The sequence below is a fragment of the Thamnophis sirtalis genome, unplaced genomic scaffold, assembly GCF_051295495.1.
Source record: "Thamnophis sirtalis isolate CommonGarterSnake01/CBP01778 unplaced genomic scaffold, rThaSir2_p1.2 scaffold_10, whole genome shotgun sequence".
NCBI lineage: Eukaryota > Metazoa > Chordata > Lepidosauria > Squamata > Natricidae > Thamnophis > Thamnophis sirtalis.
The window spans coordinates 29497818-29520588 of NW_028261390.1; the positions used below are offsets into that span (position 1 = coordinate 29497818).

The 22771-nt window shown below is 39.7% G+C and overlaps 1 protein-coding gene across 6 annotated transcripts in view; it reads left to right on the plus strand.

The window, feature by feature from the left end:
- Positions 1-22771, plus strand: part of INPP4B (inositol polyphosphate-4-phosphatase type II B) — a 221525-nt gene that overhangs the window by 59814 nt on the left and 138940 nt on the right. For 5 of the 6 annotated variants that reach the window (XM_087724358.1, XM_087724355.1, XM_087724356.1 and 2 more), the window contains exons 3-4: positions 19193-19420; positions 20708-20752. In XM_087724358.1, coding sequence (XP_087580484.1) covers positions 19330-19420; positions 20708-20752 — 136 coding nt within the window. In that variant the 5' untranslated portion in view covers positions 19193-19329. The remainder of the gene's footprint in view (positions 1-19192; positions 19421-20707; positions 20753-22771) is intronic. The other variant, XM_087724357.1, reaches the window with a different exon arrangement.

Here is a 22771-nt window from a genome sequence, read left to right on the forward strand (position 1 = left end):
TTTTTTAATACAGTTATTAATACAGATGGTCCTTGACTTACAACATTTTATTTAAAGTTACAATACCATTTGAAACTGTTCAAAGTTACAATACCATTTGAAAAAAGTGACTTAACAATCATTTTTCACACTTACGACCGTTGCAGCATTCCCTTGTCCATTTGATCAAAATTCAGATGCTTGGCAGCTGGTTGGTATTTATGACCGTTGCTGTGTCCCAAGGTCATGTGATCATCTTTTGCAACCTTGTGACAAGCAAAATCAATTGGGAAGCCAGATTTATTTAACAAATAAATGAATCTGCAGTGATTCACTTAACAACAATAGCAAGGAAGATTGTAAAATAGGGCAAAATTCACTTAATAAATGTCTCACTTAACAACAGAAATTTGGGGCTCAATGGTGGTCATAAATCAAGGACTATCTGTATTCACCAGGAGCTGAGGTTAATCTGAGAACATCTTTACATTTATAAACAGTATATATAATTATAATAATAACTATAGTAATGAAGGCATTTATCACAATGTCCTTTCAATGGGATCCATAAATAATGGTAAAAATATTCTGTTGATTTAAATGTTCCTTTTGATCTGCACTGTATAGATTAATGTTTAAACTGTATACCTGATTTCCCTATTCTTATGGATGGTAACTATGGAAGGCACCAAAATTGTTGGAGGACAGCAAATAGGTTTCAGTGATCCTCAAGCTTTCCCATTAGTAAGCTCACAATAGATCTTGGTCAGAAAGGCAAAATACTACATTGAGAACTTTGTTTCCTAAAAAGGATGAACATGGATTATGTTGTGCTATAAATATTCAAATGCAGGACATGTTAGGGTGGGAAGACAATGAATCCATAGATTTCTTTGAGTTATTTGCACAACATTCTGTGGGTAAATTGAGTGTGGTCTGACGACGTGACAGAAGCAACACTTTGTGGACTAGATGCATGCTCCACTTGATTCCTTTGGGTTTGGCAATGGGGGATGAATACCATATTTTTCCAGGGCGCTGCTCAGGAGAGTTCAAGCAAGGGTTAAATACAGCCAAACTGCCCAGAACTGAATTGAAACTTTAAGCCACACCTCTGGTGCTGATTATCTTCAGTTTTTTTCCATTCAGCTAGCCCAGTGGACGCGCTTAGAGTTTCTCTTCAATTCGGTTTATTTGCTTGGACTCTCTTGCTAGCAGTAAGTAAAATAGCATTGCAAATTAGAGCAGGCTTGGTGAGCAAAATTCCCCTTTCTTTAATTCGGCTGTTGTCTTACCCCCCTTGTCTTCCCGGTGCCCTGGTTACTCTAGCCGCCATTGGGGGACACAGGCAGCTGTTGGGGAGGCCCGTGGGTAAGAGCGCCGATGCCAGCGCTGCCGCAGCACCCCCACTGTGGTGGGAATCCCCGCGGAGAGCTCCGTAGGCCGTCATCCATGTTTTTCGGAGCCGGCGTTCGGCATGGCTTCTCTGGGCTCTCCTCTGCTCCGCTGGCTAATTTAAAGTGCAGGCGAAGTGGGAAAATGCTCCGCGAGCCATTTTTTAGCCTTGCCGGTTTCGCTTTTGATCCTTCGCACATGCCGCAGCTGCCTGAAGCCTGACTCATCACAGGAGCCGCACGGAACTCTTATTGACTGACCTGGCTGGCGATCTAGCTCCGGAGCATCTCATTCACAGCAGCAGGGGTTTGAGGCCCTCTGGGTCATGATCCAATCATTCCTGCGGGCGCTGGGAGCTGTGATTGCTCGCGCCTAACCTTTGATTGCATTTGATTCTGTGACCTTTTGTGCCTCTTCAGTAGCGCTTTGGTCGGCGGTGGGCTGCTGTGAGGTGGTGAGTGGTGGAGGCCCCTTACCTGTTTAAGTTGGGTTCAGTGCCATGGCAGATCAGACTCCCGAGGAGCCTGGGCAGTTGGAGGCCCCTTCTAATGCCTTTTCTAGGCAGGCAGGCGTGGCTGCCAGGGAGGCACTTAGGGGCTCTAAGCCCTATTCCAGGCCTGGGCCTAAGCAGGGATCGGGGCCCGATAAGGATGCCCTACGCAGCCAGAAGGCCCTTGCAAAGCACTTCTCCAAGGCCCAACAGCAGACCCAAGCCTCCCAACTGGTGACTCCTGAGGAGCCATCCTTGGGGGTTCCTCCTGCTCACCTATTTCCGACAGTGAGGAGGAAGGCCAAGAATTTTCTCCCACGGCCTCCTTGGCCATGGAGGTCTCCCTGGGCATCTATATGGGGGATCAGGCCGACCTATCTGCCTGTCCTTCGGATCTGGAGGAGGGGCCAGTCTTAGGGCCCTTGGCACCACAGCAGCCACACCCAAGACCAGACCCCAGGGTGCGTCCTGTTGAAGATTGGGACCTGATCTCAGCGGAAATGCAGGAGGTCATTAACAGAGCTATCTCCCAGGGCATTGAGGCAGGCATGCAGCAGAAGGGCAAGCACACTCGCAAGACCTGACATCTGCAGCCCCCAGAAGTTCCCAGGGTGGCTTCTGTTACCCAAGATCCCCAGTCTCCCCATTCTTCTCTAGCCTCTGAGGATTTGGAATGGGAGGAGGAGGATTTCCTACCCAGACAGGAAGCTGAGTTCTCTGGGGCCGAGGGTGGCACCTCTGCAAAACCTACCTTTTCAGGTCTGTTTAAGCTAGCCAACTTCAAAACCACTTTGGATAAGCCTAAGGTAGCGACCCGCATGGGATCCACACCCCCGGTTCAGACGGTTAATGACCCAGATGACCTTTCCGGGGACCTCTTTGAGGAACCAGTGTTGGCCCAAGAGATAGTGCCAATTCCCAATCTCTTTCTCAACATGGTTCAAAAGCAGTGGGCTCAGCCTGCCACCATGGCTACCCCCAGTGGCAATGATAAGAAATTGTACACGGTAGATGCCAGCCTGGAGGACTTGCTTAAGCTACCTGATTTATTGGAGGGTCTCAAGGCGGAGGATAAGAAGTCTGAGACTGCCTCTGGTCCTTCCGGCGCGCCCTAAAAAGTTGGCTTTTCCAGCAAGCCAGCCTGGCCTGAACAAAACAAAACAAATTATTGATTATTGTTAATTTTAATTGATTTTTTAAAAAAATGTTATTGTTAATCTTAATTGGGTTTGTTTTTTGGATATTCTATTTAATTTTTTTAAAGCTTTTGTAATATGTGTTTTTTTAATGTTGTACGCTGCCCTGAGTCCTTGGGAGAAGGGCGGCATATAAATCCAATAAATCAACCAATCAAAGACGCACCAGGCGGCCGCTTGGGCAATTAAGACCTCTTTTCTTTCCAGGGCCGCCCTTCTCTGATTGAGACAGTTATTGACTAAGATTCCAGCCAGGGATACCAAATTAAGGCAGGATATCAATAAGATTGTGGCAGCCACGGAGTATACTGCTGATGCCACCCTGAGCGCGGCCAAATTTGCCTCGCGGGCCCTGGCATCCAATGTGACTACCAGGTACCTCTTATGCACTCAGGCACTGGAACATGGACATGCGCTCCAAGTGGAAGCTAGTCTCTGCTCCCTTTAAAGGGGACAAGCTTTTCGGGGAGGTCCTAGACCCGGTCCTAGTAGAAAACAAGGACAAAAAGAAAGTAATGCCATCGGTCACTAAGATGTCAGACCAGAAGGAATCCTATTCCTACAGGAGGCAGCCCTTTCGGAACACGGAACCATCCTCTAGTTCCGCTCCCCCCCATCGGCCGTACTCCCAGCAGGCCGACCAGTCCCAGGACCGTCAGTCATTTTGCGACAGGGGTTGCCAGGAGCACTATTCCAGACATCCCTTTTTTTGGGGGGGGGAGGTCTGGCTCCCGTCCTTTCAGGAGATACAAATGACTATCAGAGGTCAGCTCCCATAGGAGGGCATCTTCAGTTATACCACGCCCAAAGGGAGCAGACCACATCAGACCAGTGGGTCCTACAAACAACCAGGCTACGACTCACCCTGGAATTCCTATCCCTTCCCCCCCCAGCAATTTATCAGATGCCCAGTTCCATCGTGCCTGGTCAAAAGAGCACTTATGGAACAGAAGATCAGGCATCTCAGGGATATCAGGGCCATAGAGCCAGTTCCGTCAGGCCAGGAGGGGACAGGATTCTACTCAATCCTGTTCCTGGTTCCCAAAAATTTCAAAGTTTCAAAGTTTAATAACACTTGTATGCCACCCAATCCCGTAGGACTCCGGGCGGCTCACAATACAAATAAATCAAAAGGCATAGAAAAAAAGAAAAGATAGACTTAAAAACATACCATGCACTCCATTCCAAGTGGGGCTGGACCATATTTTGGGGTCAACAGCCCCAGGCCTGCCAGAACAGCCAGGTTTTAGTGGCCTTACGGAAAGCTGAGAGAGTGGGAAGGGTCCGGATCTCTGCGGGGAGATCATTCCACAGGGCCAGAGCAGCTACAGAGAAAGACCTCCCCCGAGTAGTCACCAACCGGCATTGCCCGGTTAACGGTACCCGAAGGAGGCCCATTCTGTGGGATCTTATAGGTCGTTGGGAGGTATGTGGCAGGAAGCGGTCCCGTAGGTATCCAGGTCCTAAGCCATGTAGGGCTTTAAAGGTAACGACCAGCACCTTGAAGTACATTCGGAGACTGATGGGAAGCCAGTGCAGCTCGCGGAGGATAGGTGTAACAGGGGTGTACCTAGGTACACCCGATATCGGTCGCGTGGCTGCATTCTGGACCAATTGTAGTCTCCGAACACTCTTCAGGGGCAGCCCCAAGTAAAGCGCATTACAGTAATCAAGCCTAGAGGTGACGAGAGCATGAGTGACCATTTGAAGTGCCTCCCGGTCCAGGTAGGGCTGCAACTGGTGCACCAGGCAAACCTGGGCAAAAGCCCCCCTGGTCACAGCCGACAGATGGTATTCTAATGTCAGCTGAGGATCCAGGAAGTCACCCAAATTGCGGACCCTCTCTGAGGGGCGAAGGGTTTCACCCCCCTAGGCTACACTGTATCTCGAGTTTTGCCTTCTAGGGAAGTTGGTGGGAAACATAGTTGGACAAGGATAATGGCCTACTGTTACAAATGAAACTAGCATGTTCACAATTGGAATTATTAAACTTGATTACTACTGAGTGGACACTGGCGATTCTAGTAGCATATGTGAGAACACCAGTAATTCTGAGTCTGAATAGAAACAAGTTTGGCTTTCATATGGGAAGCTTATATTGTAGAACCTCTGGTCACAACCATAATTCGTTCCATAACTTGGGTTGCAACCCTATTTGGTTTGTTTTGGGAATTTGGCGCTTACCAAAAAAAAATGGTGCGTAAGAGGAAATTGGCCATGAAATCTTTTATTTTTTAATTTTTAGGTCAGATCCTGATTTGGTTGTGGTTATAAGCATTCGTGACCAGAGATTCTACTGTATTGGGATAGCTTATATCTAGGGATAGTCTAGGGAGAAGGTGCAGTTGTGCTGTAAAAGGGATGAGATATTTGGTTCTATTGTTTTAGATATCTAGATCCTAAATCCTCTGCTTAATTCAGCCAAGGTTTTATCAAGTCCCACAGCAGGGAGTGCTGACAAGGTGAGACTGCAGTATGTCAGAATATCATTAATTTGTCTTAAGATGGAAGAAAGCCTATCTAGCAAGATGAAATGGGTCTACAGACTTACTTCGGTCAGAATCTAAGACGGCGAAATCTTAATCCGGTCCCAAGGGGAATACAGTCTAATTCTAGTTATGTTAGAACATGAAAAGTTGAAAAGGAATTTGTAGGAAGATTTGCAAGTATTTTGATTGAATTGCTTCTAAACTAGAACTAAACTTGTACATGCACATCTGAGCACCATACAACATCAAACCCAGAACTGTGGCTTTAAATATTTTAATAGCTTCTGGGACATAATTATTACAAAATTGATGTGCAAATTTAGCATTTGCAAGGAACAGTTTTGGGGCTTTTACTAGAAGCTCTTTTGTTTGAATAGATTATCAGATAGAATACTGAAAACTGATATCTAGATATTTAAGGGATTTTATTTGTTCATTCATTTAATATGCCACCCATCTAACTATCAAATGTGACTCTGAGCATCTTACAATGCCATAAAAGCATAAATATAAAAAACATTAAAATTAAAACACTTAAATAAACGCTAAAAGCAAGGGAACTAATGGTACAGGGATGCCTTTTGTCTCTCACTCAACCAACCACATAGCACACTGCCATCAGGACCATAGGTCAACCCAAGTAAGTAAGAGCCAAGTTACCTGCTAGCTGAGTAAGTAAGAGCCAAGTTACCTGCTAGCTGATTGTCTATATCATGGGTGCCAAACTCATAGGATGGATGTGTCATGAGCTGGCCATGACCACCCCTGTTTTAGTGAAGGGGGGAAAGTTGTGATACGTCACATGACGACAAAATGTCATTGCAAGTTTGATACCCCTGGTCTATATAATTAGGGTCTTAAAGTACTTTCTAAAAAATACCAATACTTTTTGTTTTGTAGTTTATTTCAAGGTGATCTCTTGAACAGAAAAATGATAAAGAAAACTCTTTAAAGTCATTTTTAAAGGTCTACTTTAAAGGCATCTTTAAAGGTCTACTTTGGTTACTGACCTTATGGCTGCATCATCAAAGGAGAATTGGGCGTGGGCAAGGCAGGAGGATGAAATTCTGGCTTAGCAAATGTCCATCAATAGTGCTAATATAAATCTTAAATAATAGTGCAATTACAGCCTCGCTTAATACCTTTGCTAGTAGTTGTGCTGTGATAGACAGGTTTGTTAGTTTAAGAAGATGGCCAACTGTTGATCCTCTAGAGCCTTGTTGGCAAACCTATGGCACATGTGCCACAGGTGGCACGCAGAGGCCTCTCTGTTGGCGAGTGAGCCCTAACTGAGCTCCAACAAGCATGCGCTACTGGTCAGCTGATTTTCGGGTCTCTGCAAAACACTATATAAGTCATCAGTATACATCCAACAAGAACAGGAAGTGCCTTACAGGAGCAGATAGAGGTAAATCCTAGAGAGGCAGGAAATGTATCACTGAACAATGGAGATGAATGCTAGAGAGGAATAAAACTGCATACAAGGCTGACATAACTCCTGTAACTGCATAGGGATGCATGGGGGGGAGCGTGGGAGGGGGTGCGGCCCCCTGCATCCAATTTTTGGTCCCAGGAGGCTTTAGGGAGGGCTTCTAGTCCCATATTAAGGTGCTGGAAAGGGGTCTGTGCATGCACATTGTATTATGGGTGTGGGCACATGCACACGCACTGTAGTGTGTACGACAAAAAGATTAGCTATCATTGATCTAGAGGCATATTTATAGAACAAAATCAAAGGCTGTCCTTGGGTCTCTAAAGACTATATAATGATAATGATGATGTTATCCATTCAGTCATGTCTGATTCTTGGCGATTCTATCAGCCGGATCTCACCACAACTTCTAATCTTGTACTACTATTTTGAGTTTTTCTAAAACTTAAAGCACCAGCTTTGATGATAACCAGCCACCTTGTTCTTTGACAGCCTGGTTTCTTTTTACTGCTAAGTCTTCCAAACATAATTGCTTTCTCCATTGAATTCTCCTAATGGTATGACCCAAATAAGTAAGATGCAGCTTTGTGATATTGCCTTCCAGTGACACATCTAGCACCCTAGTACTTGCTTGTTAGTCACCTTTGCTGTCCAAGGAATACATATAAGCCTTCTTTAGCACCATAGCTTAAATAAGTCACTTTTCCTCCTGCCTTGCTTTTTTAAGCTCCAACTTTCATAACCATAGGTAGCTGCAGGTAACACAATGGCATGGACTAACCTACGTTTGGTTGCCATTTTGATGTGCTTGCTTTTCCATATTCAGCTCATGTTCATTATTGCTGTGTCACCCAGTGCAATCCCACATTTTATTTCTGTGCTCCATTCAACCCTTAGCGCTATCTGTGATTCATGGATTCTTTTCCATGTATTCTATTGCTTTACTGTTAATTTCTATTTTGATGTTTCCATTCCTTGCAGCTTGGTCCTTTTGATGTTCAGAAAGAGACCAAAATTCACACTTTTTTCTTTGATTTTCTTGATCAGATATTCCAGGCCTTCTTTGGTTTCTGGGAGTAGAGTTGTATTATTAGCATATTGAAAATTGTTGATCCTTTTTTCCTACAATATTTATTCCATTTTTTGATTATTCAAGATCTAGCTTCCTCATTATCATTTTGGCATACAGATTGAATAAGAAGAGGGAGAGAATGCAATCTTAAACCAATCGGTGTCTCCATATGGTATTTGCACAGTGCTTTCCTGATTTATCTACAATGATTGCACCAACTTGACTAGATGTGTTGGTAGCTTCAGGTTTTGCAGGGGTCTCCACAGGTTCAATGCAATTAACACAATTGAAGGCTTTCTTGAAGTCAATAAAGTACATGAAAATGATTTTTGGGCTGACAATAATATTTACTGTCATATTTACTGACAGTTACAGTATGATATTGATCCATAGTTAAAAGTTTGGAGCTACAGCTTGCTTGCCTTAGGCCAAAATGTTTCTGGCGGACATCCAGTCCAGAAGTTTGTTAATATAGAAATGTAGCATGTAATATATTATTGGAGACATATTGGATCACATTTGATAGATTTCTTGTAAATAGGAATTATCATAGATTTAATCCATCTTTGCAGACACATAAGAAATTATTTATGGCTTTGAAGGTGGAAGCAAGTACATATGTCCATCATGTAGTGTTTTAGGAATGCTGGTAGGTCTAAATATTTACCAGAAGCTTTGATATTTTCCAGTTAGTTTTTGGACTTCTGGGATAAAAACAAAGGCCATCAAAGAGCGGTTCATAAAATAGATAAAAGGAAGTTTAATGCCTTCAGATGTGGTGTATAAATTACAGAAATATCCAGTCCAAGATTCAAGAGAAATTGAATTCCAATTACCAACCTAATCCAAAGGGAGAGTCCCCCCAAAAACCAAGACACAGATAAGGACAACGGCATCGCCCTCCTCCCTTACATCAAAGGCACCACAAATAAAATCAGCAAATTTCTCTACAAACACAATATCAAGACAGCCTTCAACACTGACCAAAAATAGCCAACATCTTAAGAAACCCCAAAGACAAAATCTAGCTAGAAAACCAAGGAGTCTACGAAATACCAGGCAAAATCTGCCCTGAAACATACATAGGACAAACAAACAGGAGAATAAATGCACACATCGCAGAACAAAGGAACGCAGTAAGAAAAAAAGAAAAATCTTCCTCCCTTTTCCAACAAAGCTATAGGACATGAAATTAATTTTGAAGGAGCCAGGTTAATCTCCAAAACTGAACACTTCAACAAGAGAATAATTATGGAAGCTATCGAAATAGAGAAACACCCCCACAACATGAATAAATGTGACAATACCTCCCGCCTACCAGACATCTCGAAACCAGCCTGAGTCAACAAACGAGCCCCACCCACCATCTAGGCCATTACAACATGAAACAACTGACACACAGCCAGCACTAATCAGCACCAATCTACCAATCATGATACAACTACACAACCAATCATTCCACTTACTGAAACAGAGACAGAACTCCACACACCCCCACCAAGATTTATAGAAAGACAGCAGCTCCGACCACCCTTTAAGCCCAAAACCCAGTCTGAAGATGGCGAGTGAGACCTCGCCGAAATGTTGCCAAGACAATCTCAATCTTACATGGAAAAAGACCCAAATACAACAAGACCAGCATACCTACACCCGTGAAAATCTACAAAAACTATATATATATATATATATATATATATATATATATATATATATATATATATGTATGTATGTATGTATGTATGTATGTATGTATGTATGTATGTATGTATGTATGTATGTATATGTGTATATATATATACATACATATACATACATACATACATACATACATACATACATACATACATACATACATATATATATATATATATATATATATATATATATATATATAGTATAATGTGTAATATTTTGGAAGCATGCCCAGCGCCTGTTCAGAATTCTACTTCAGACTCCCATTCTCCAAATAAGATTAAATATCCTGGTCGTTTATTCAAAAACAAGGGAAAGGATGTAAATGTATGTCTTTCAGTTTATCATGCATATAATTTTCTGAAATCTAGAAAGACAGATTCTGTCCTGCCTTACTTACTGTACTATGTAAAGTGAATATAGATGATCAGGATACTAGGTATAAATAGTAATATAAAATATAAAAATAATGTTTGTGCGTATAACACAGTTGGCCTCCTTATCCCCATTAAACATAGACCTGTAGAGGAGAGTTGACTTACAAGGTATGTGGGTACTGTTAATAAAGCTTCAAATATTTGGATGTCCATCATGTAGAAAACAGGACAGAATTACCTTTTAGAGATGATGAAGTTTCTTTTGTTATTTTTTAAACAGACACTAAGTGGAACTGTTTAAAAGCAGAACCTTTCAGGCTAGATGAGCATTATTATGCATAGCAGAAACCAGACATGATCGCAAATGTCAAGCATGGAGTTGGTGATGTTTTAGTTTGGAGTTGAGTTGCTGCTTTTAGATAGGGACAGCTTGGCATCATTTGTGAATTCTGCTACATATCTAAAAATTCAATAGGAGAGTATCAGTCCATTTGTCTTGTCAGTTGAAACTGAAGAGTAGTTGGTCATTGGGCCAGACATAGACCACAGCCTTATAAGCAAGGTTTTGAAAAAAATAGCATTTTGGAATGGACAAGTCAAAGTTCAATTGTAAATCTTACGTAATGATTGTGATAGCATCCAAAACACAGATGAATCTAGAAAACTGTCAAGTGTATTAGCTGAATGCATTTCCTATGGAAAAGTAAGCTGAAATTCCTATCCAGCATTATGAGAAACTGATTGTCAATTAAAACTAGATAATTTTAGTTGCTGCAGTTGAAGATGGTTACGATCGTTTATTGACTCTAAAGGCACAGTGACTTTTATAATATCCATATGTTGAATTATTTGGTTTATGAAATAAGACAAGCACCAATTTTGGTGTTACCTCTTTACTCGGGCATTCCGATAATATTCACTGACGACAATATGCAGACATTCAACAAGTATGAAAGTGGGCAAATGATTTTTCATAAAATTGTAAACTCTGCATAGAATAATTCTTTTTATAAAGATGTCATGCTAGGGTATTTGTTGAAAGGAATTTGAAAACTCCCAAAACTTATTAATGATCCTAATTTGGATTTTAGGACTACTAATTATAAAATTTAGATTTCTAATGTTTATTTTCTTTTGTCAAAAATATTGTAATTGCACCTCTGTGTTCCACGCTTCCTTTCATTATGACATTATGGATAAAAACCAAATAAGCTTACTGCTAATGAGTTGCTAACTAATAAATATATCTATTTGTAACACACATTCCAATTATAATTTAATGAATATAAAATAATACTTTGAAAACATTTAAAAGTTTAAAAACATAACAGTTTTGGATGAATTCAGAACAGCTGCAGACTCATTTTTTATAGTATCTTCTGTTAGTGTCTGCACAAGATCATAAACCTCTTATGGGGCTATAAAGTTATTCAAACCATGAGATTATATTACAAGATTTTAGAACCATGGAGCCAGTGGTAAAATTAATACCAACCTACATCTTATCTGTAGTTAGCTTGATAATTTATATTTTTCAGATGAATTAGTGTAATATATCTGTTGAACACTAACTAGTATGGACAACAATTGTAAAACACATCTGTCAAATGGTTAAACCCAAGAGAGTTATGCAGCAGTGTAATATCGTCTAATGGAAATAAATCATAGTGGCACCAAGTAATTTATGAATCAGAAGGATATTTGGTTTATTCCTATATTTATAACAAATTATAGGAAAACATTCATCTGTATAAGGATGGACAGATAGAGCTATTTGTAATTCTGTATTCTTACAAAGTTGTAACTAGTTTATTTTTGTCTGATCATTGGGGTGATAACTGCAGGTTTTGCTGATGGAAAGGAAAAAGGGAATGGAGTTTCTGCGAATCATAATCACTACTCGCTGGTCATAACTGATTATAGAGGGCAGTGTTCATCTCCATTTCAAGGGCCATTGAGCCTGCGCTATCTGATGACGTTTCTATGGTCATGTGGCCAGTGTAATGTCACAGAGCACTGTTTCCTCCCCATTGAAGTGGTACTTATCTATCTACTTGCATTTGCAGGCTTTGGAATGGCTACTTTGGCAGGAGCTTGGTAAATATGGGAGCTCACCCCATCATACAATACTCGTGTTTCAAACCCAGGCTCTCAGCTTTCCAGCTGATATGCCCAGTGTCTTAACCATTGAGGCATTGTGCCACCTATATTTGCTGATGTGGAGGGATCGAAACTAGAAGAATCTTGTCTCACTTCCATTCCTAATTCCACACTCATCATAATTTAAGCAATTTATTGTATTTTAAATGCAATAAAGGTGCTTTGGAGAATAGCTTGTGAATAGCTTAGTTCTAGGTTTAGAACTAGAACTAGAAGAAATTTTCTGACAGAACAATTAATCAGTGGAACAACTTGCCACCAGAAGTGTTGAATGTTCCAACACTGGAAGTTTTTAAAAAGAGATTTGATAACCAATTGTCTGAAATGGTATAGAGTTTCCTACCTAAGCAGGAGGTTGGACTGGAAGACCTCCAGGACGCTTCCAACTCTGTTATTCTATCTACTCTATTCTACTCTTTTATTACAACCTTTATAACATATACTTTTCCACATTTATGTTATTTTCAATCACTTTTATGCTATTCTTTTTTCTAAAAGTTGATTTTTATTTGTAATTACATTATTTTATGTACTGCTTACATTAAAGAAGGTACCTGAAACCAATTTGTGATGTATCGTATGGACTTATTACCAATTCCCATGCATCTGATTATCAGTGACATCTTGTCAGCCCTTTGAGATAGTCCAGAAGGAAGCATTAATGACAAGCATAAATATTGCTTTTATTGTAAAGTTACAGTAACAAAATTGTACAATTATGTATATCACAGAAATAAATAACTTTCCCCTGATGCCTTAAAACTGTTCGTGCTCATGCATGAAATGATTGCACCTTTACTCTCACATTCAGCCACCTTTTTACTTCAAATGTTAAGAGCAGCCCTTGTCCACTAAAAAGCTGCCTTGCTATTATTGACTGGTCCTTTCAAGGGGGATGAAGAATAGGATAACATACTACCATGGTCTGATAGTAAAATGCTAGTCTTATCTGTATAAATGTGTTTCTGTTTTAAAACTTTATTAAATAATGCAAAAGACAAAGATTCAATTGTTAATTCATCCTATTGTTTTGCTAAAGTCGATGATGAAATTATATGGAAAAGCAAACTCACAATGGCTATTTGAAGAATGAAAGTTAGAGTTACGTTAAATATACAAATTTGAGGAAGAACAAAACAAAACAAAAGCAACCAGAAAGGCATTATTGAAAAACTAATGGTAAGTCAAAGTTGTCTATGGCTTAGGTAGCTATATATTCTTTTTTGACAATAAAATGGGATTTTTTTTCTAATTTAAATTGGTTCCATCCAGATGTTCAAATTTTTGTGCTTGGGTTTTTGAGAATTTACAACTATATATATGTAATGCCAATTAAATGTTACAAAATTCGAGACTCATGTAATTGTAAAGGTTAAAATCCATTAAAAAGGTATGCAAATGCAAGAACATGGGGGAAATTCTTATATTTGAGATCAGTATAGGTAGTCCTCAACTTACGACCACAATTCACAAAATTTTCACTTCTAAGCAAGTTAAGTGAGTTGTTAAGTGAGTTTTGTCCCAGTTTACAACTTTTTGTGCCACAATTGTTCAAGTATTTAGTATTTTTAGTATTTTATTAAGATTTATAGGCCGCCCTTTTCCCTGAGGGGACTCAGGGCGGCTTACAATCATTAGGGAGGGGGTGCAATTCAAAATAAACAATATGTGAACAAAATAAAGTAATAAAAACACAACTTGCATTCAACATTCAACACTCGGGTGGGGCAAATTAAAGACTTATCCCCAGGCCTGTTGGGAGAGCCAGGTCTTGAGGGCTGCGCGGAAGGCCTGGACCGTGGTGAGGGTGCGTATCTCGACGGGGAGATCGTTCCACAGGGTCGGAGCTGCAACAGAAAAGGCTCTCCTCCGTGTAGTCGCCAGTCGACATTGACTGGCGGATGGGATTCGGAGGAGGCCCAGTCTGTGCGATCTTATCGGTCGGAGAAGGCGGTCTCTCAAGTACTCAGATCCACTACCATGAAGGGCTTTAAAGATGGTCAACAGCACCCTGAAGCGCACCCGGAGATCAACAGGTAGCCAGTGCAGCTCGCGGAGGATGGATGTTATGTGGGCGAACCGTGGTGCGCCCACTATCACTCGCGCGGCCGCATTCGCCGGATGCACTTCAAGGGCAGCCCCATGTAGAGCACATTGCAGTATTCCAGCCTAGAGATCACAAGGAATCTCTACAGTTCTTAAGTGACTCACACCCTCATTAATTCAGCTCCCTTGCCATTGATTTTGCTTGGGAGAAGCTGGGTGGGAAGGTCATGGTGACCACATATCCATGGAACAGTGCAACTTTCATAAATGCATACCAAATGCCTGAGTTTTGATCACATAATGTCCTAAGTATGAAAACTATCACAAGTCATTTTCAGTGCCATTGTAACTTCAAATGATAACTAAATAAATGAATGTAAATTGGGGACTACCTGTAACAGAAAGACATCTGAGGAGATCTTGTTTATTCTACATTGTTAGTTCTACTAAGAGTACATGTACATTATGTAAAAATATTCATAGTCTACATAATAAACAAACATAGTTCAGTTGACAGAGGTGTAGAAAAATAAAAGAAATGCCAAACTACCGTATTTATCGGCGTATAACACGCACCGGCGTATAACACGCATTCCCCATTTTAACACAAAAATTTGAGTAAAATTTTTTTTTTCATTAAAAATAAATGACTTGGAAGCTCGGAACTTAATGTTGGATTAAAATTTATAACATTAGAACATGAATTACTTCCCCACCCTCTTCTGTCACATCATTTTCCCCCCTCTGATCCCCCTGTACCACCTAATCCCCCCCCAGATCCACCTGTACAACCTAATCCCCCTGTACCACATAGTCCTGATACCACCTGTACCATATAACCCCACCCCCCATATCACATACTCTTTCCCCCTGCGCCACATAACAAGCCCCCCCCACATAAACCCCTATTTCTATATGTTTTTGTTTTCACCACAGTACCTGGCCTGTGTCGCTAGCAGACTCAGGTTACTCTTTAATTGCGCTGACGAGTAACGTCCTCAGCGTAACGTCAGGGACGTCACTCGTCAGAAGTACGGTGGCCTTGGAGGGTCCTGAGGAGCAGCCTTTAAAACAGCAGCGCGGGCGGCTGCGGACTCACAGCTGATTGGGAGAATGCCGGCGCGTACACTTGGGACCAGAGAGCAGGCGGGTGGGAAGGTAAGCACCCACAATGATGGAGAAAAAATACAGGCAGCGGGCGGCTCTCCGGCTTGTTCAATGATGGGGTTAAAGCGAACAGCAGGTGGCTGGAGAGCTGCCGCCACTGCTGCAAGGTAGGGGTTATATCAGGCAGGGTAGCTGGTGAGCCGCCGACGCTGCCATGAAATGGATGCTGCACTTCTATGAGTATCATGGGCGCCGGTGAATCAGCTGGAGCAGGCAGTTTGGGACCCGGCGTATAACACGCAGTATCGGCGTATAACACGCAGGCAGGGTTTAAGCTTGCAATTTTAGTTTTAAAACTGCGTGTTATACGCCGATAAATACGGTAATTGTAAAACGAATAGGAACTTTTAAAAACATAAGAAACCTTAAAATATATGTCATTTAATATTTCTTGACCAGCTGGCAGAAAACAACATTGAGTAATTAACTAGAGTCAAATGGCAGACAACCATATTTGTCTTAGGAAAATTTAGACAGTTGATACTCAGGAGAAGAAGACCGGCCAAAAACCTAGAACTGATGTAGAATAACTATATCTCCACAACATAACTGAATAGTATCTCCTCTTAGGTTTGTGCAGATTGTAGTTGTGAATAAATTTATTGACTGACATATTAACATATGAAAGAACAGATGTTAAAAATACCATAACAGTCAATGTGAATAAATAAATTAATGAATGTAATAAACCGACACCCATTTAGTGCAAATAATGTTACCTACTCAGGTAATGAAATATCTCCAAGCAAACAACGAAGCCCAGAGTTCAACCCTGATTAATATATATGTATGTATATGTATATGTATATGTATATGTATATATACACACATACACACACACAATACCGAGGAAATGTAGTGTGTGTGTGGGGGGGGTGTACACACAAATATATACTACATTTCCTTTGTTTTATTTATTTATTTGTTTGTTTGTTTGTTTGTTTATTTATATGTAGATCAGGGTTGAACTCTGGCCTTCATTGTTTGCTTGGAGAGGTATCATATTATATATGAAATTTTGTATTACATGCTTTACACTAAAATACAATTGTCTGAACTTTTTGACCTTTCTCTCTTTTCTTCTTTTCTGTTTCTTTGTTCCTTTATATAGCTCATTTCCTTTATATAGCTCAGTAAATTGGGGGCAGGTCTTTTCTATACTTATGTAGACTTAGGAATTTTCTAGTCGGGTATACCATTTCAGCAAAGCAAGTCAATGGCTTCTCTTAACCAATAGTTTAAATGTAGGTATGATATTGATATTACATCTTACACTGGCAAATGTGTTTAGGATGTATATTATGAAAGTATTTGTTCTTTATAGTTTGAATATTAGCATGCATGTAATTGATGCATAAGCTATCAGATTGTGCATTTGTTTCTGCTGCTACAAAAATAAGGAAAAAATGGGAAAGCTGTGCTTTCACATATTTTATCACACATCTGATTGTTCAGCTTCCTTTCTCCTGCAGCATCGGTATACCCTGACAATCACATACTTCACTTGATGTTTTTATCTCACCAATGCATCAACTGTTGGGAGGTTTTTTTAGTTAATTATTATCTCAGAAAGTTAATATATATAATGCAATGGTTATTGCAGCTGATAGTTTTCAACAAACTTTGAACATTTGATTTAATTTATATATTTTGCTTTCTCCATTAGCCTCCTATTGGCATCGTAAATAGCTCTGGCAATTGCTCAGTTGGCGATATTGTGCAAGTAGTTTCTTTCAATTTGTCAAGATTTCTATCAATAGGCGAGGCACAATAAAGGAAACTGCTTAGCAGAATCTCAGGATGTCTTTTTTTTTTACTTTTGGAGCCTGACATCTATGAAGGTATGAAAAACTTTACTTCCGTAATTTCTCTTTACAACGTGGCAACAAAGAAATCAGCGTTGCTGCTGGCACACTGTAATGCCAGGTAATTTCAAATAGCCTATTGTCATACTCCATATTGTCCTTCTCTTGATTAGTTTCACCTGTAGACAACAAAATAGCCACCAATAACTCCTCTGATTTATTTTGGTTTGTTTGTTTGATAGCTTAGAGTTAATATACTTTTGGGGCGTTATAGGCTGAGCCATTGATAGCCATTACTGACTTTAGCAAGACATGGTAAATCTTTGAATCTTTCATGAAATTACCCCCAAGGTTATGGAAGAAATGCAGTCTTCACAAGGTATTTAGAAAAGATTGGCAAAAGAGAAGAGGCAGCACAAATTCCTGCAGCTCAAAGTTAAATTATTCTAGCAAGCTTTGTAATTCCTTTTAATTTGTCATAACTAGTTGATAGTAGTGGTGAGGGGAATATGGATATTCTTTTCCCAAGATCAGACATTACATGGGCAAAAAGCACTAATCCCTCCAGTTCTATAATAGAATTCCTTATATCTCTGAAGATCAGAGCTCTTGTTTTGCTCATTTTGGGGAAACTGAGGCAAGGGAAGGAGGAACTGTTCCAGGGAAGGTTTCAAGTGTTATAATTCCCAGACAGTCTGACTTTCATTGACAAGGTTAGGGTTAGCAGAGTTCTGAAGGAATATATACAACTTGAAATGTATAGCTTCAATAAAAACAAATAATGAATACTTGTTTCTCAAATGAATCTCAAAAATACATTTGATTAATTCTGTTCAGACTACAAAAATTTTTAAGTTAAAAGTATGAACAAACCTCTTGCTGAAATTCTAAATACGAAACTTGGTTTTTACACGGTCAAAAGTAAACAACTCAAAATAAAATGCAGTTGTTACCAAAAAAAAAAAAAAGACAGGAATGGATGGAAATTGTATTTCCTACCAAAGAGATTTTTTTTCTAGCCCTTTACCTAAAGTGGACAGGAGAAATAACAGGAAAAAAATTGAACACTGATCGTTACACATTGAGCTTGCATTTTATACACTGCAGTTGGTGGAATTGTTTTGTAATGATGTTATAGTTTTGTAACAGTAAATCTACTCATCTGAGCTTTTACCTCCAGGGAAATATGCTTTTGCAGTTCTTTGTCTTGCCAAGAGAGGACTGAAAAAATGTACCAAATAGAGCCATGAAGGCAAACCTATGGCACCCATGCCACGGGTGGCACGCAGAGCTCTCTCTGCGGACTTGCGAGCCATCGCCTCAGCTCAGTTTCACCTTGCATATGTGCGTGCCTCCCGCTGGCTAGCTGGTTTTCGGGTCTCTGCTGCGCATGCGTGAGGGGGATGAGACATATGTGGGAGATGCGCATGCATGAGTGGTGGGTGGGGATGCATGTGAGGTCACAGTACATGTGTCGGGATGAGGCTCATGCATGGGGTCATGAGCACATGTGTGTGGGTCACATGTGCATGTGAGGGGCAGGTGGGGGCATATGGGAGAAGCACATGTGTGAGGGGGAGGGTGCACATGTGGGGGGTCACATGCACATTGCATTATGGGTGATTGCGTGTGCACACGTGCTTTTGGCACTCGACAAAAAGGTTAGCCATCACTGAAATAGAGGTTTCATGCTGCTATCTACTTCTAGGATTGGTTATAAAACACCAGCTTGATTATTTATGTTTTGGTAACAGGAGGGAAATATGTGCAAAATTGTTGCTAGAAACATCATGTTGCTAATTTTCAAAAAGATGTATGGTAAAGTTTGGATTAATGGAACTTCGTCAAATGTTTTCTTTTTCTTTTTTTCATCAAATGTTTTCTGAACACAGAATTCCAGTCTGGAGAACCAGATCTTTATCTTAAAGCTGCACCAAGGACTAAGACTGGCTGTGAATCTTGGGCTGTTGGCACCCAGGTAAATTCTGAAGAACTGTGAATTCAAATTTGGTGGCTTGAGAGATTGACTATGGATATCAAGGAAGAGAGAGCACTGGAGGAAGAACAGCAGTTTATTCCATCTGCACAGGCGGATAATTATGCAGAGTCTAAACTCACACGTAAGTAAATCCAATATATAAGCTGTCTGCTGTATCATGATCCTGTGAATGATTTAGAAAAACTCATTCTAAATGTGTAGGTACTCACTTTCATAAAATATCATAGATAAAATATATTTCCATTTTACAAATTGGCAACAGGATTTGGAGAATGATTAGCTCCAAATCTCATATCTCAGTCTGCTGAACCCTGTTGATTGTACTTCTGAATCATTAGATATTTAGGTTAGTGTGCTCATCATTGCTCTATTACTGTGAAACTGCTTCAAAAAGCTTTACAACAGTTAATGATGTAGTAACAGCTACATTTGCTGTTCTAAATGAAGTAGCAAAAGTCTCAATATCCTAAATTAAGCATACTAAATTAAGCATGTTGGCTTTGACAGCAGCCTTCCACAGGCTAAAAAACCATTCATTGGAATTTATGACATTTAGACAAACAAATTTCATTTTAAAATTCTTCATAATTTAAGTTGTAACCTTATTTTGCCTTGTAATATTTCTCTGTTAGATTTATGTGCCGCCCATCCTACTGTAGCCGTGACTCTGAGTGGCTTACAAAATGGTAAAAAGATAATACAAAACAATTTAATTAAAATTACAAAAGATTAGTTAAAGAGTAAAAACCAAGAGGACAGGCAACATGAGGTGGGAATCCTCTCTCTACCCTGTCAGCCACCTGAGCAAAGAGCACCCCTTGCAGGGCTCCATCCCAGCTGGCAGAATAGGGTTTTAAGGCTCTTCCTGGAGGCCAGGAGATGGGAGCCAATTTCATATTTGGTTGTAGAATATTCCACTGGGAGGGACCACAGCAGAAAAGACTCTTTTTCTGAACCATGCCAGCCAAAATTCTTAGGCAGACGGGATTTGAAGCAAGTTTCTTATGCAGGAGCAAGTGGGATGGGCTAATCCATTAAAGAATATAAAGTACTTTAACATCTTTATAGCATTCAGTATGTAGTAATACAACCTGCTGAAGTGAAAATATGTTTTGCTTTTCATTATAATGGGGAAGGAATGAGCATGTACCCTGAATAGTGAATGGTGTGAATAAATAGTGGTGATAAAATGTGTTCGTTAAGTATAAATAATTCCAGTTAGTAAAATAGTGATAGATTTAAAAAATGGAGAAGGGCAGCTCTTGTGTGATAGTCTAAAATGCTGCTGATGGAAATCTTTCCTTAATGCTGTAGCTACTGTAATACAATATACACATTCTCATGTATGAATACTTTTATAATGCAATATAGTAATGTAATGTAATATAATATATGCTTTCACCAATAGGTCTCAAGAAGTTTGTTAATGAACCAAAGTTTGAATTCAGTCTTGGTAAGACAAAGTGTACAATCTATGTTAATATTTCTAAAATGTCTTTTTATTTTAGAAAGTCTGAAAACGAAGTGATATTTCTGAAATAATTTATAACAAATCTTGAATTATTTTTATGAGATCTTAGATACAGTTTCTGTCCATAAGGTGCGGATTTTTTATCAGTAGAAAATGCAGTAGCACTCTTTTTTATTATAGTTTCCTTCTCTATACAGAGAAAGAATGTAGTATTAACCTTTTTTCCTGCCTGCCTTTCTTCCTTTACATTGAAGATCAGGTAGAAGAAATAAATCACCACAGTAGGTGGGACATTTTAATTTATTTTTCCTATTTGTGTGGCTTCTAAGAGGAGGCAATTATCAATGACAAAGCATCCCAACAGCAGAAAACGCTTTCACAGAAAAAATTGTGTTGTGCTCCAAATGTATTAGATGTTTTTTTCTTCAACATTTTCTATTAATAAGCCTTGCTCTGATTTTGACAAATGCTTTTGTTTTTCTGCTGAATAATAATATCCTGAACCAGTTAGAGAAAGAGCTCTGAAAGAAATAGGCCTTCTTTATAGACATATATAAACATAATTATCACATAGAAATATGACATTATTTCCACCTAAATAATCCTTGGCAAGGGATCTTAAAGTTGCTGGAAAGAACAGGAGATGCTTAGATGCGGATAGCCAATGTGGGAAAATAGTTATGAAGTTATGATCCATGTTCACATTCCCAGTCAGTCATGGAAGCTCTCTGGTAGGGTTGGGACAGTTAATATCTGTTATTCAACAGAATTATTCTTTGGAGAAATAATTCTTGCACTTCACTTACATATAGGCACATACCAAATAAAAACAATAAATACTAGAACAAAGACCAAGCAGATATTAGCTCTTGCTTAAACAAAGTATTTGCCTTTTTCAAACACCTAAATAGAGCTTTCTCTTGTATTCCTTTTCCCATGACCTCCACTCTAGTTTTCCTTATTCTCTTTCCCAAAGCTATCTTTTCTATCACCTTCAGATTTTTCCTATTGTTTTACTTTTTTCTGTGGAAGAAAAGGTGTGTGTGTGTGTCTATGTGTGTGTACCTAGGATTATTTGCAAGATTTTGTATCTGAGAGGAGTTTATTCATGAGACAAAGAAGGATTGGTGTATAAAGATAGGACATCAATTAATTTTATAAAAGGGGCCCTTAATTTTACAGATAATAGTAATCGCTACTATTAAGGCTAATTGAATTAACCTTTTTTTACTTCTGAGTTGTTGTTGTTTTTGGTAGGTAGGGTTCAGGGGTGGGTTGCTGCTGGCGTTGCTGCTGGTTTGCTTCCCTCGTGTGTGCACAGTTGACTATAAATTGAAAAAACAAACAATCACCAGGGAACCATTCAGGCCATCCTGGGTCACTGCCGGTTCTGCGACCCAGGCCAAAATACCACTACCAGTTTGGCTGAACTGGGCTGAACCAGTAGCAACCCACCTCTGGTAGGGTTTGTCCTGGCCCTGCCTTTTTTCTTTCTGGTAGATATATATATGCCACATAGTTACATACAGTAGAACCTCTGGTCATGACCATATTTCATTCCATAACTTTGGTTGCAAACCAATTTGGTTGTGATCTGAACCTAATTTTGGAAAACTGGTGCTTACAAAAAAATGGCGCAGAAGGGGAAATCTGCTGTGGAAAAAAAGTGATTTTGGGGGGGGAATCCAATTTGGTCATGGTCAGAAGCGTTCGTGACCAGAGATTCTACTGTATCAGTCACATGAAACATTGGTAAAGTTGGGTGAAGTATAAGGTTTGTTCCAACTGGAATTCACAGCTTTGGATAACAAAGATCATGTTGTTAAACTATGTATTAAGTTAAAAATAAATCTATGGATATCTGAACTTATAAATTTATTTAAGAGCTGAGTGGATTCTGCTGAGATTTTACCATTTTTAACAAGCACAGTTTTAAATTCTCCTTTTACAGTAATAATATATTGTTTTATTATTACAGTGCTTTTCTGACTAAAAGTATAA